The sequence below is a fragment of the Salvelinus alpinus genome, chromosome 14 (genome assembly GCF_045679555.1).
Source record: "Salvelinus alpinus chromosome 14, SLU_Salpinus.1, whole genome shotgun sequence".
Taxonomy (NCBI): Eukaryota; Metazoa; Chordata; class Actinopteri; order Salmoniformes; family Salmonidae; genus Salvelinus; species Salvelinus alpinus.
In genome coordinates, this window is record NC_092099.1 from 47660006 (window position 1) to 47675331 (window position 15326).

The 15326-nt window shown below is 38.9% G+C and overlaps 1 protein-coding gene across 2 annotated transcripts in view; it reads right to left on the reverse strand.

The window, feature by feature from the left end:
* Window positions 1–15326, reverse strand: part of LOC139538996 (glypican-6-like) — a 188247-nt gene that overhangs the window by 34963 nt on the left and 137958 nt on the right. Inside the window, exons 5-7 of one of the 2 annotated variants that reach the window (XM_071341635.1) lie at window positions 5914–6044; window positions 4512–4658; window positions 3384–3413 (exon numbers count right to left, since the gene is read on the reverse strand). In XM_071341635.1, coding sequence (XP_071197736.1) covers window positions 3384–3413; window positions 4512–4658; window positions 5914–6044 — 308 coding nt within the window. The remainder of the gene's footprint in view (window positions 1–3383; window positions 3414–4511; window positions 4659–5913; window positions 6045–15326) is intronic. The other variant, XM_071341636.1, reaches the window with a different exon arrangement.

Sequence of the window (15326 nt, forward strand, 5' to 3'; positions counted from 1 at the left end):
GGTACACCTGACTACTATCTATAGCACCGGTCCTGGTGGTACACCTGATTACTATCTACAGCACCGGTCCTGGTGGTACACCTGACTACTATCTATAGCACCGGTCCTGGTGGTACACCTGACTACTATCTATAGCACCGGTCCTGGTGGTACACCTGATTACTATCTACAGCACCGGTCCTGGTGGTACACCTGACTACTATCTATAGCACCGGTCCTGGTGGTACACCTGACTACTATCTATAGCACCGGTCCTGGTGGTACACCTGACTACTATCTATAGCACCGGTCCTGGTGGTACACCTGACTACTATCTATAGCACCGGTCCTGGTGGTACACCTGACTACTATCTATAGCACCGGTCCTGGTGGTACACCTGACTACTATCTATAGCACCGGTCCTGGTGGTACACCTGACTACTATCTATAGCACCGGTCCTGGTGGTACACCTGACTACTATCTATAGCACCGGTCCTGGTGGTACACCTGACTACTATCTATAGCACCGGTCCTGGTGGTACACCTGACTACTATCTATAGCACCGGTCCTGGTGTTACCCCTGACTTCTAATACGATGTTTAACAGCCAATGTTGTTACAGAACACCATAAAACACAGAGGCCATGACTAAGGTCTCAACAGCTCCAAAAAGGCAATGCTTCGTAATCAAACACAGACCACTCTGCAACAACATAAAAAAGGTTATTTAAAAGAGTACTCTTATGGGAGTAGCTTCTGAGACAGTGGCTGAGATGGAATATATATATATATATATGGTATACCGTTGGGGCTTTGGATATCACTGTGCTTGTATACAACAGTAGTTGCCAGGCAATACACAACCCAGATGTCGGAACTTAATTTGATCCGTTGGGTCGCAGGAGGAAAATAATATTCCTGCAGCAGGTGGATTTGAAATGAATATTTAATGTTTAAAATCACTATAGCAGCATGAGCAACTAGCAATTCACTGAACAACTATCCCAAAATGGAAATATCTGACACGAATTAAACAAGTAACAAAATCGATCTCCTCAGTACATGTTAATGAAGTCGACACAGATCAGAATAATCATTCTACGGTATAGGGTCCTCCTCTCACATATTGCTTGGTCTGCTGCTCCATCGGTGTGGACATGACAGGTAAGCTTGTATGCATGATATCATACAGGCTACGATTTTTTGAGATAGCCAAATAACCTATTTTATTGACTGTTTAAGAATGATTAATGGCCAGAATAGTGGTGTTTCACTGTGAAGATAATATATGTACATTTATTATTAAATGACACCAATATTCACGATTAAATGGTTTTATATTTGTTGATAACTAATATTGAAAAGTGATGAACCAGAAACTTGTGGAGACATCAACACTTTGAATAAATGCTAACAATTGTATTGTTTTTTCCTATATCTGTGTATTAGTCCTTAAAACAAAATCCACTGTACAAATAAGTAATTCCCAAGTGAGGGACATCTCAAGGAGATTAACCTCCAACATTCATAAGTTTGTTCAGTACATGAGGGCAAATTTAATCATGACAGACACAGGATTTTTTTTTAAAGACAGGACAGGAGTTTACAGGTTTTTGTTCCAGCCCTTCACTAACACCTAATTCAACTAATTGTGGTCTAAATTGAAGATTTGCAAACAGTGCAATCACCTGTGACAGAAATCAAGTCTGTATTCAAGAATGAGCTTCATAAGTTACAATGTCCTGACAAACCTGCATGATAAACAATAACATGGGTAAATCTATTTCTATCTAACATTGTGATGTTAGATAGAAATATGGTGATTATCCTTGTGGCTGGGAAATTCACAACAAGTTATTTACATCTGCAGGGTGTCAGGGTGGGATGTCCTTCAACCTAGAACATGCAGAGATAAGGGGGGAGAAATTAACCACACTGCTCAAATTTCTATGCTGGTTCAAGTTGCTGAAGCCACAACTACCTTCATTAATGTGCAATCGTTTTTATTACAGTTTTGCATATTTTTAGGCTTGGTCAAGTTGTTTACAGTAAGTGTAGAATAACTTATGCTCTAATTTTGTTTAGTAACACAATAGGGGAATGAAAAGTGGCAAGAGAAAGTTAGCTAATGTTAGATAGGCAACGTTAAACAGACACTGCTTGCAGCTAGCTAGCAAAACAGGCTCATCCTCAGAATGCATTAATTATTTGGCTGGCTAGCAAGCCTAGATTGAACAGAGCACCGCTGGCTAAATTTCCTATGTTATTCATCAGATGTTGGTAAAATGTCTTACCTCCAAAACGAGTTGGGCAGGACCGTTTTCTCCTGCCAAGCCAATGCAATGGAGTGAAACGTGACCAGGTGCCCAACTTTAGTCCATCCTCGGCGAAGGATACATGGGATTGGCCAATTTTGACGTCCCGCCTAGAAATTCTGCCTCAAAAGGCAGCATTCTTATTATCGCCAGCTGATGTCTCGTTAAACCATCAATACATGCTAAATCCATCCGCACCGCTGATCTCAATTACAACCATTACTGGTCACCTCATTACCGCTCCCTAAAAGATTATGTCAGTGTCCTGCTTGCAACCAAAGTCTTTCAAGATATGTTCGCCCTCTGGTTGGTATTGTCATCGCAACAACTTAGTAATTTTGAACAGACTAAGGGTGATTTATCTGTACTAAACAAAACTAGAAATATAATAAACACTTTCAACAATTTTATTCAAAAGTATCTGATATGGTCATTTCTTATCAATATCGGGGGTAAAATAACCCTGGACTGTCCATATTTGAAACTACATCAAGTCAATCAGGGGATTGACTTATTTGTTCCAGAAGGGCGTGGGCCGGTATCAAACCCACGCTGACAAGGTAGGCCTATATGTGCGTCCTAACCGCTAGATCACCCCAGGCCAAGATTGAACTCAATTTTGACAGTTCATCTGTAACCTTCGGATACACTAGACACTTGTATGTCGTAGCCTAGCGGAGACCAATATCTATCTTGTGTTATTCAGCTATATAAAACAACGGGTGTTGATGTGTAGGGTTGCATTTCCTTTTTAAAAAATTTTACATTTATTTGAATGTTGCGGTAATAGGAACTAGGTCTATAGCGTTTGAGTGAGTGAGAGAAAACATTATTTTGATAGCAAGCCCTGATCCAAACGACTTGACTGCCCCCGCATGGAGAGAAAGAGAACCACTCAAGGCTCATTTGAATTTCAAGATGCATCAGAAATTCTCAGCGACAAAATAGTGATCAAGATAAGATCCGACATCTGTAATTCTTATTTTTCAGTGACAATACATTAGAGAGTAGGGCATAGGAGACAATAAAATACAATAGAGTCCCAGACAAAATTATAAAAGTTAACAGTAGAATTCATAAAGCTTACACTGTGTTGCATCGCACTCCAGACAATCCTCTGGTAAGCAGCATAGAATAAGAAAGAGAAGCACTTTAATTAAATAGAGCAGGAAGAGGGAGGTACACACACATAAATGACATCCAAATGCATTCATCCGAAGACATCAGAGTCCTTCAAAAAGAGTTAAGAATAATTACTATTCATTAATTAAATAGATGGAAGAAAATGTATATTTTCTTATAATGGTATTCTGGTTTTAGCATGAAGTCATGCAGAACATCATTTTCTCAATCCAGCTGTTATTTTCCTGTGTTACAAAATAGTTAACTTTCAATTGAGTCCATAATTGAAATACTGTCGAAATATCGAATGAAAGGAAGGTCTGTGCGTAGGTTGAATATTGTTCAACTTGCAGCTACAAATGTTATTCATCAAACAGACACATATTGAATAGATAAACACATTTTGAATACATTCAAAATGAAGTGCTTGAGGATTATTGAGAGAAACACATTTAACCTCAAGGTTTTTGTTCTCCTACAAAAATAGCACTGCATGATAGAGACAGACTTTTGAAATCGGTCAATTTGACAAGCCTTAACTCCTGGCCTTCACATTACCCTCTGCATGCAGACAAAGTGACTGTAGTTGTACAAATAATAAATGCAGATACATTTCTCTCACCTGAATTGGACTGTCAGCTTTATATTGAGCTCTACCCTTACCAAAACACCAAGTTAGATGTCACTGTGATAAAAATCGGAACACGATTCAATGATTCAAAACAAAGATAATCTGATCGAAAGTAAAGGTTTACTTTGTACAGCAAACACCTGACTCTGTCAATCTCACAAATTCTATGAATCTTTTCTTTCTTATTTGTGAGGTACACAAAGACAGGAAAAGCATGGGTTGCTGCACACTTCTCTTTGCACTACCGGGGTAAAGCTGATGATTTGTTAACAAACACAGATCGATAGAGAGAGAGAGAGAGAGAGAGAGAGAGAGAAAGAGAGAGAGAGAGAGAGAGAGAGAGAGAGAGAGAGAGGGGCCTGAACGGAGGGCGTTTTAATCAACAGTGTCAAGACAGAAAGACAAATGATGTTTACTCTGAGGCAGTTGCTCTGTGGGCTGTGTGTCTCTGCTTCTCCTTACCAGTCTGTCCAGGCTGGTGCCAGCTGCAGTGGTGGGCCGCTCCTCTGGGCTGTAGGGCCTGAAACGGGCGTTGAACACATCCGAAACGCCCCGGGTAGACCTGCCACCCATTCCTGGGGACTTTGGCTGGCCGCAGCCTTGAAAAACCTGCAATTACACAGAGAAGGACATCCAACTGTTGGACTGCGAGAGAAGCTAGAATTACCTGGGATGTGGAAAAGATGAAAAACAAGATGTTTTAATAAGGCCTTGCGGATCCTAAGGCCTTGTGGATCCTAAGGCCTTGTGCATCCTAAGGCCTTGTGGATCCTAAGGCCTTGTGGATCCTAAGGCCTTGTGGATCCTAAGGCCTTGTGGATCCTAAGGCCTTGTGCATCCTAAGGCCTTGTGGATCCAATGGCCTTGTGGATCCAATGGCCTTGTGCATCCTAAGCCCTTGTGGATCCTAAGCCCTTGTGGATCCTAAGGCCTTGTGGATCCAATGGCCTTGTGCATCCAATGGCCTTGTGCATCCTAAGGCCTTGTGGATCCTAAGGCCTTGTGGATCCAATGGCCTTGTGCATCCAATGGCCTTGTGCATCCAATGGCCTTGTGCATCCTAAGGCCTTGTGGATCACGAACATGACAGTGCTCAAAGTCACATTGATCTAACCAGAGCTGATAGTTCAAATGGTACATAACCAGCCTTGTAAAATATTATGGAGTTCACTTTTTAAAGGATTATGGGCAATTCACCACATATACCGTACTTTAAAGATAAACAAATCTGTATCATGAGAAAGCTATTGGTGTATTTATCCTTGAACGAGAGCAAGCATTCAACATGTAGCCTTGGACGAGAGCAAGCATTCAACATGTAGCCTTGGACGAGAGCAAGCATTCAACATGCAGCCTTGGACGAGAGCAAGCAGCCATCATGTAGCCTTGGACGAGAGCAAGCATCCAACATGTAGCCTTGGACGAGAGCAAGCATCCAACATGTAGCCTTGAACAAGAGCAAGTATTCTGTGTAGGCTGAAAAATTTCCTCACAACCACTTCAGTTTATTCTTGCAATCACTACAATTTTGTGTGCAAAGTAAAATGCCGTAAAACACAAGAAACACATTTACTTCTGTTAGTTGAACTAAGAATATCTAACCAATGGGGAACATGTAATTCAAATACAAAGACCTAAAATTGGATATAATGAGAATGGTTTGCAATATTCATCTAAAGCACGATTCAGTTGGTTTCCAAATATAAACAGTACCTGACAGAATACAGCTGTGCCCTACTGTCCTTACTGACTTAATGTGGGAGTACAGAACAAGTAACGCCATACACTTTTCATTTGTGTTTTATTGGACTCTAGACACTTTATTTGCTTCTGGGAATCAGTTTGATTAATTTGGTTGACATACCTTGTAGGAGAGCTGGACGCTGTTATCTTGCATATTCATGATGGCCTCTGAAATCTTCACATCAATGGGCTCCATGACAGACTCAATGTTGAAGGGTCCCTCCAGCCTCTGTGCCACCAGCAACATGGCATCTGTCACGGAATAAAGAAAGGAGAGAAATTTAGCCACAATGCCAATTTGTAAGTCGCTCTGGATAAGAGCGTCTGCTAAATGACTTAAATGTAAATGTAATGTTGCACTAATGCTAGTTAGCAATGGAGCTTACTAGTTAACGCTAGTTAGCAACTTCCTTCAAACTGCAAGCAAAGACATAAAAATGGTATCCACAAATTCATCTGACTCTGGGAAAGGAGATAAAGGGCCTCATTGCCAAAATCCCAAAGTATCCCTTTAAACTCTAACAGTTTTAAAATCCCCATTGGCCTCATGGTGTAATCCCTGAGCGGTTTCCTTCCTCTCCGGTAACTGAGTTAGACAAGGCGCCTGTATTTTTGTAGTGACTGGGTGTATTGATACACCATCCAAAGTAAAATTAATAACTTCACCATACTCAAAGGGATATTCAATGTCTGCTTTTTACATTTTTACCCATCTACCAATAGGTTCCCTTCTTTGCGAGGCATTGGAAAACCTCCCTGGTCTTTGTGGTTGAATCTGTGTTTGAAATTCACTGCTTGATTGAGGGACCTTACAGATAATTGTATGTGTGGTGTACATAGATTAGGTAGTCATTCAAAAATCATGTTAAACATCACTTATTATGTGACTTGTTAAGCTAATGTTGAATGCTTTCTGAAGGCAGTATACAGAATATAGTATACACACTGAAAAATATAAATGAAAAATAGAACAATTTAAAATATTTTACTGAGTTATGGTTAATTTAAGGAAATCAATCAATTTAAATAAATAAATTAGGCCCTAATCTATGGATTTCACGTGAATGGGAATACAGATATGCATCTGCTGGTCACATATACCTTTAAAAAAAGGTAGGGTGTGAATCAGAAAACCAGTCAGTTTCTGGTGTGACCACTATTTGCCTCATGCAAATGAAATAGAGTTGATTGTGGCCTGTGGAATGTTATCCCACTCCTCTTCAATGTCTGTGAGAAGTTGCTGGATATTGGCGGGAACTGGAACACGCTGTCATACACATCGATCCAGAACATCTGAAACTTTCTCAATGGGTGACATGTCTGGTGAGTATGCAGGCCATGGAAGAACGGTGACATTTTCAGCTTCCAGGAATTGTGTACAGATCCTTGTGACATGTGGGCTGTGCATTATTATTTTGAAACATGAGGTGATGGCAGCGGACGAATGGGCCTCGGGATCTCGACAAGGTGTCTCTGTGCATTCAAATTTACATTGATAAAATACAATTGTGTTCATTGTCCATAGCTTATTCCTGCCTGTACCATAACCCCACCGCTACCATGGGGCACACTGTTCACAACGTTGACATCAGCAAACCACTCAGCCACACAACGCCACACACGAGGTCTGCGGATGTGAAGCCATTTGGACGTACTGTCAAATTCTTTAAAACAACGTTGGAGGCGGTGTATGGCAGAGACATGAACATTCAATACTCTGGCAAAAGCTTTGGTAGACCTGCCTGCAGTCAGCATGCCAATTTCACACTCCCTCAAAACTTGAGACATCTGTGGCATTGTGTTGTCTGCCAAAGCTGCACATTTTGGAGTGGCCATTTATTGTCCCCGGCACCAGGTGCACCTATGTAATGAGCATGATGTTTAATCAGCTTCTTGATATGCTACACCTGTCAGGTGGATGGATTATCTTGTTTAAAGAGAAATGCTTACAAACAGCTAAAAGAAAATTGGGATCTTTGATTTCAGCTCATGAAACATGGGACCAACATTTTACATGTTGCATTAATATTTTTGTACAGTATATTTATGAATCACGCAAAACACTTGGTATTAGTCAATATTCATCTGTCATACTTGACAAAAGTGTCTCATCATAACAAATTGTTATGTGGGTTTGGCACATTAAATGAATTACCGCATCTCATTGCAGCAACACATAATTATGTAGCATGAACGCTTCTGGGAGTAAAATTCAATTTCTATGTAGATTAACTCAATAGAGTCAATATAATTTAGTTATACAAAATAAAACGAACAGCGCTGATGAGTCATTGTTTGAATAGAATTTCTCAAAGCGAAGCACTTTGAGGTCTTATTTACATCCGCCCCAGGCACGGACACTATAAAGTCACTGAGGTCTTACTTACAGACGTGGCCAAAAGTTTTGAGAATGACACAAATATTAATTTTCACAAAGTTTGCTGCTTCAGTGTCTTTAGATATTTTTGTCAGATGTTACTATGGAATACTGAAGTATAATTACAAGCATTTCATAAGTGCCAAAGGCTTTTATTGACAATTACATGAAGTTGATGCAGAGTCTATATTTGCAGTGTTGACCCTTATTTTTCAAGACCTCTGCAATCCGCCCTGGCATGCTGTCAATTAACTTCTGGGCCACATCCTGACTGATGGCAGCCCATTCTTGCATAATCAATGCTTGGAGTTTGTCAGAATTTGTGGGGTTTTGTTTGTCCACCCGCCTCTTGAGGATTGATCACAAGTTCTCAATGGGATTAAGGTCTGGGGAGTTTCCTGGCCATGGACCCAAAATATCAATGTTTTGTTCCCCGAGCCACTTAGTTATCACTTTTGCCTTATGGCAAGGTGCTCCATCATGCTGGAAAGGGCATTGTTCGTCACCAAACTGTTCCTGGATGGTTGGAAGAAGTTTCTCTCGGAGGATGTGTTGGTACCATTCTTCATTCATGGCTGTGTTCTTAGGCACAATTGTGAGTGAGCCCACTCCCTTGGCTGAGAAGAAACCCCACACATGAATGGTCTCAGGATGCTTTACCGTTGGCATGACACAGGACTGATGGTAGCGCTCACCTTGTCTTCTCCGGACAACCTTTTTTCCGGATGCCCCAAACAATCGGAAAGGGGATTCATTAGAGAAAATGACTTTACCCCAGTTCTCAGCAGTCCAATCCCTGTACCTTTTGCAGAATATCAGTCTATCCCTGATGTTTTTCCTGGAGAGAAGTGGCTTCTTTGCTGCCCTTCCTGACACCAGGCCATCCTCCAAAAGTCTTCGCCTCACTGTGCGTGCAGATGCACTCACACCTGCCTCCTGCCATTCCTGAGCAAACTCTGTACTGGTGGTGCCCCGATACCGCAGCTGAATCAACTTTAGGAGACGGTCCTGGCGCTTCCTGGACTTTCTTGGGCGCCCTGCAGCCCTCTTCACAACAATTGAACCGCTCTCCTTGAAGTTCTTGATGATCCGATAAATGGTTGATTTAGGTGCAATCTTACTGGCAGCAATATCCTTGCCTGTGAAGCCCTTTTTGTGCAAAGCAATGATGACGGCACGTGTTTCCTCGCAGGTAACCATGGGTGACAGAGAAGCACCACCCTCCTTTTGAATCTTCCAGTCTGTTATTCGAACTCAATCAGCATGACAGAGTGATCTCCAGCCTTGTCCTCGTCAACACTCACACCTGTGTTAACGAGAGAATCACTGACATGATGTCAGCTGGTCCTTTTGTGGCAGGAATGCAGCTGGTCCTTTTGTGGCTGAAATGCAGTGGAAATGTTTTTGGGGGATTCAGTTAATTTGTATGGCAAAGAGGGACTTTGCAATGAATTGCAATTCATCTGATCACTCTTCATAACATTCTGGAGCATATGCAAATTGCCATCATACAAACTGAGGCAGCAGACTTTGTGAAAATTAATATTTGTGTCATTCTCAAAACTTTTGGCCACAACTGTACATCCGCCCAGAGCATGGACGCTATAAAGTCACTTTGAGGTCTTATTTACATCCTCCGTGGGCATGGACACTATAAGGTCACTCAGGTCTTATTTACATCTGCCGTGGGCATGGATGCTATAAGGTCACTGAGGTCTTATTTACATCTGCCGTGGGCATGGATGCTATAAAGTCACTTTGAGGTCTTATTTACATCTGCCGTGGGCATGGATGCTATAAAGTCACTTTGAGGTCTTATTTACATCTGCCGTGGGCATGGATGATATAAGGTCACTGAGGTCTTATTTACATCTGCCGTGGGCATGGATGCTATAAAGTCACTTTGAGGTCTTATTTACATCTGCCGTGGGCATGGATGCTATAAGGTCACTTAATATCACTGTGTGGACTGAAACCATATGGCAACGTCTGAACTGTATAACTTCATCACAACACTGCATTTACTTACAGCACTTCAATCACTGGTCTGGAACAATAATAACATCATGTGACCCATGAACCAAAGAGATGACGATGTCCACTTCAGAAGCAATACACATCTCATCCTCTTTCTTATTAATTTTCTGCTGTATAAGACAATATTCTGCATGTCATTGCTGTATAGAATCACTTAGCGAACCAGAGATGCCCTTTTAAATAAGAAATTGTAATTAACTTGCTAGTTAAATAAAGGTTAAATAAATACATATATTTTTTAATATATATATGCAGTGGGGAGAACAAGTATTTGATACACTGCCGATTTTGCAGGTTGTCCTACTTACAAAGCATGTAGAGGTCTGTAATTTTTATCATAGGTACAATTCAACTGTGAGAGACAGAATCTAAAACAAAAATCCAGAAAATCACATTGTATGATTTTTAAGTAATTAATTAGCATTTTATTGCATGACATAAGTATTATTATTTATTTTATTTATTTTATTTTTTTGGGGGGGTGGATCAGCTTAATATTGCGGAAAGAATGTTGTTTCCAATGTAATTGTCTGCATCATTTCCAATCCCCCATATTTTTTGGGGTAAATATATATATCCATTCACGTATGCATACATATACACATATATACATACACATACCTACATAGACATACATACTTTTTTTTAAAGAGTATACCTTTATTATTATTCCCTGCAAACCCTACCACCGATCCCCCAATTGGAGTAAACTGATAAACATTTCTGTTTTTACCTTCAATTTATACATCTTATACACATTTACAGACACAGTCTACTTCATAATAGTTCTCTCTTGTTTGTTCTTAGTCCTTCCTCTATTTCTGTTGTCCATCCAGTTTGATTTCCACTTGTAACTGTGCTATTTCACAATAGCTCCGCACCTATACACATTTCACAGATCCCGTATGCCCTACATTGTTTATCTTGTTATTAGTCCCACCCTTCAGCTCCACTCAACCTTTCCCATCTATCTTCCAACATCATCCATTTCGGATTTTTATTTGCCATATATTTTTCAGCTGTGCTGTGATGCTTCACAAAATATTTGAATCTTCCTATTCTCATAGCTTCCACGGATTGTAAATTAAAAATAAACATTTTTGCTAAAATAATTATTATATTATTGATTGATTGACTATGGCTTTTCAAATCCCCCAGTATTGCTATCTGTAGCGTTAGTTCTACGCAAATGTTGCAATTCTTCAACCATTCCTGGACCTGTGACCAAAAACGAGCTACATGCGGACAATACCAAAATAAATGGTCTAATGACTCTGCCTCCTCACAGCAGAATCTACAGAGCTGGGAAGATTGTATCCCCCATATATATAACATTCTATTAGTTGCAAGAATTTTGTACAATAATTTAAATTGAAAAATTCGAAGTTTTGAATCCGGCGTTGTTTTGCGTATCAATTCATAAACCATGTGCCATGGAATGGGTACATCGAAAATCTCTTCCCAACTATTTTGCAATTTATATGGCACAGCTGTAAGTTTTTTGGTCCTTAAATGAAATTGGTATATGTTTTTATTTATCACACTTTTCTTTAACCATTTATGTTCTTTAATATAAGGCCGACATACAAGTTCCTTACTTTTATCCCCTTCCACCTGCCTCTTCCATTTTTGTGGTAATGCTGCAATTAATTGGTTGTAATTTTGGGTAGAGCAGACATTTCCATATGTCTGTGTTAGCTGCATGTGTGACATTACTCCACCAGTCCTATTTATGATATCATTCACAAAAATTATACCTTTTTTAAAAATTTCTTCGATAAATACAGTTTTTTTATCAATTACTATATTTGAATTTAACCACAAGATTTGTTGTACTATTTGTTCCGTCCTTTCAGGTGGATTAAACTGAAATTGCAACCAACTTTCTAAGGCTTGTTTAAAAAATAAAGATATTTTGGAGATTATTTCCTTTTCAAGCAACCGAAAGTGAGCAGGTGTAATCTGAATAAAGGGAAAAAGGCCCTTCTTGAACATAGGATGAGACATTCGTACCAATCTACTAGAGAACCAGTTTGGATTTAAGTATAACTTTTGTATGACTGATGCCTTTAGTGAGAGGTCTAATGCTTTAATATTTAATAATTTCTGCCCTCCGAATTCATATTCGTTATATAAATAGGCCCTTTTAATTTTATCTGGCTTGCCGTTCCAAATAAAATTGAATATTTTTTGTTCATATAATTTAAAAAGCAGGTCACTAGGTGTAGGCAAAACCATAAGCAAATAGGTAAACTGTGATATGATTAAAGAGTTAATCAGGGTGATTTTCCCACAAATAGACAGGTATTTTCCTTTCCATGGTAGCAAGATCTTATCTATTTTCGCTAACTTTCTATAAAAATTTATTGGAGTGAGATCATTTCTTTCTTTTGGGATTTGTATACCGAGTATGTCCACATCACCGTCAGACCATTTAATTGGTAAACTACATGGCAATGTAAAATGTGTATTTTTTAGTGATCCAATACGTAATATGGTACATTTATCATAATTTGGTTTTAATCCAGAGAGGATAGCAAATGTATCTAGATCCTCTAAGAGGCCGTGGAGAGATTCTAGTTGTGGTTTTAAAAGAAAACATGAATCATCAGCGTACAATGACACCTTAGTTTTTAGGCCCTGGATTTCTAATCCCTTAATATTAATGTTTGATCTAATTTTAACAGCTAACATTTCGATGGCAATAATAAATAGATATGCCGATAGTGGACAACCTTGTTTTACTCCTCTAGATAGTTTAAAACTTTCTGAGATGTAGCCATTATTTACTATTTTACACCTAGGGTTACTATACATAATTTTTACCCATTTTATAAGAGATTCCCCAAAATTGAAATATTCTAGGCATTTATATATAAACTCCAGTCGTACTTTATCAAAAGCCTTTTCAAAATCAGCTATGAAAACCAGGCCTGGTGTCCCCGATATTTCATAGTGTTCTATTGTTTCCAGTACTTGCCTTATATTATCTCCAATGTATCGTCCATGTAAAAAACCTGTCTGATTAGGATGAATAATATCTGACAAAACTTTTTTTATTCTATGCGCCAAGCATTTTGCTAGGATTTTTGCATCACAACACTGAAGTGTAAGAGGTCTCCAATTTTTTAAATGGACTGGATCTTTATATATACCACTTGGGTCCTGTTTCAGTAATAATGATATCACACCTTCTTGTTGCGTGTCTGATAATCTATCATTTATATAGGAGTGGTTAAAACAAGCTAATAGTGGTCCTTTGAGTATATAAAAAAAATGTTTGTATACTTCCACTGGTATGCCATCCAGTCCTGGAGTTTTCCCATCCTTAAAGGCCCCAATTGCATCAAGTAGTTCCTCCTCTGTAATTAGGCCTTCACATGAGTCTTTCTGTACAGATGTTAATTTTACATTATTATTAGGGAAAAAATCCATACAATTAGTTTCAGTTAGTGGAGATGGAGGAGCCTGAAACGAAAATATATTCTTAATGTACTTTACTTCCTCTTTCAAAATATCATTTGGTGAATCATGCGTGACTCCATCATTTGTAACAAGTTTTAATACGTTTTTTTTGGTAGCATTTCTATATTGAAGATTGAAAAAGAATTTGGTGCATTTTTCCCCATATTCCATCCAGTTAGCTTTATTTTTGTAATATATTACACTGGATCTTTCTTGAATAAGTTCCTCCATTTCTTTTTGTTTTTCCTCTAACTTATTCTGTGCCTCTATGGTACCGTTTTTATTGTTATCTAACTGTACTGTTAGTCCTTCAATTTCCTTTGTTAATATGGACTCTTTTGATCGAAATTGCTTTTGTTTTATAGATGAGTACTGAATTGCATGGCCTCTAAAGGCACACTTAAAAGTGTCCCATACAATATGGGGATCTGCTGTACCTATGTTATGTCTAAAAAAGTCAGTTATAAATTCTTCTGTCCTAGTTCTAAACAATTTATCATCTAGTAGGCTTTGATTAAATTTCCAATATCCTCGCCCACGTGGAAATTCTGTAAGAGTAATATATATGCCAATTATGTGATGGTCCGACCGCATTCTGTCCCCTATCAAACACTTTTTAACTTTTGGTGCCAGAGAGAATGATATAAGAAAGTAGTCAAGGCGACTAGCTTGATTAAGCCTCCGCCATGTATATCTCACTAGGTCAGGGTATTTAAGTCTCCATATATCCACTAATTCCAATATATCCATGACATTCCTGATTTCCTTAAGTGCCTGAGGGTGATAGTTTGTAGTGTGATTTCCTTTCCGGTCCATAGAGGTATTTAAGACCGTATTAAAATCTCCCACTATAATAATAGAGTCTAGTGTTGCTTGTAGAGTTGATACATTCTTATATATATTGTCAAAGAAGCTTGGATCATCATTATTCGGACCGTATAGGTTAATAAGCCATATATGTTTATTGTCCAATAACATATTTAAAATAATCCATCTACCTTGAGGATCTGTTTGGACAAGTTGCACATTTGGATCAAAGTTATTATTAATTAAAACCATCACCCCTTTTGAATTTCTTTGCCCATGGGAGAAATATATTTCGCCCCCCCAGTTCTTTTTCCACAAAACTTCATCTAAAACTGTTGAATGGGTTTCCTGTAAACAGTAGATATTATAATCCTTCTCTTTTAGCCAGGTAAATACTGATCGTCTTTTCTTATTACAGTGGGGCAAAAAAGTATTTAGTCAGCCACCAATTGTGCAAGTTCTCCCACTTAAAAAGATGAGAGAGGCCTGTAATTTTCACCATAGGTACACTTCAACTATGACAGACAAAATGAGAAAAAGAAATCCAGAAAATCACATTGTAGGATTTTTAATGAATTTATTTGCAAATTATGGTGGAAAATAAGTATTTGGTCAATAACAAAAGTTTATCTCAATACTTTGTTATATACCCTTTGTTGGCAATGAAAGAGGTCAAACGTTTTCTGTAAGTCTTCACAAGGTTTTCACACCCTGTTGCTGGTATTTTTGCCCATTCCTCCATGCAGATCTCCTCTAGAGCAATGATGTTTTGGGGCTGTTGCTGGGCAACACGGACTTTCAACTCCTTCCAAAGATTTTCTATGGGGTTGAGATCTGGAGACTGGCTA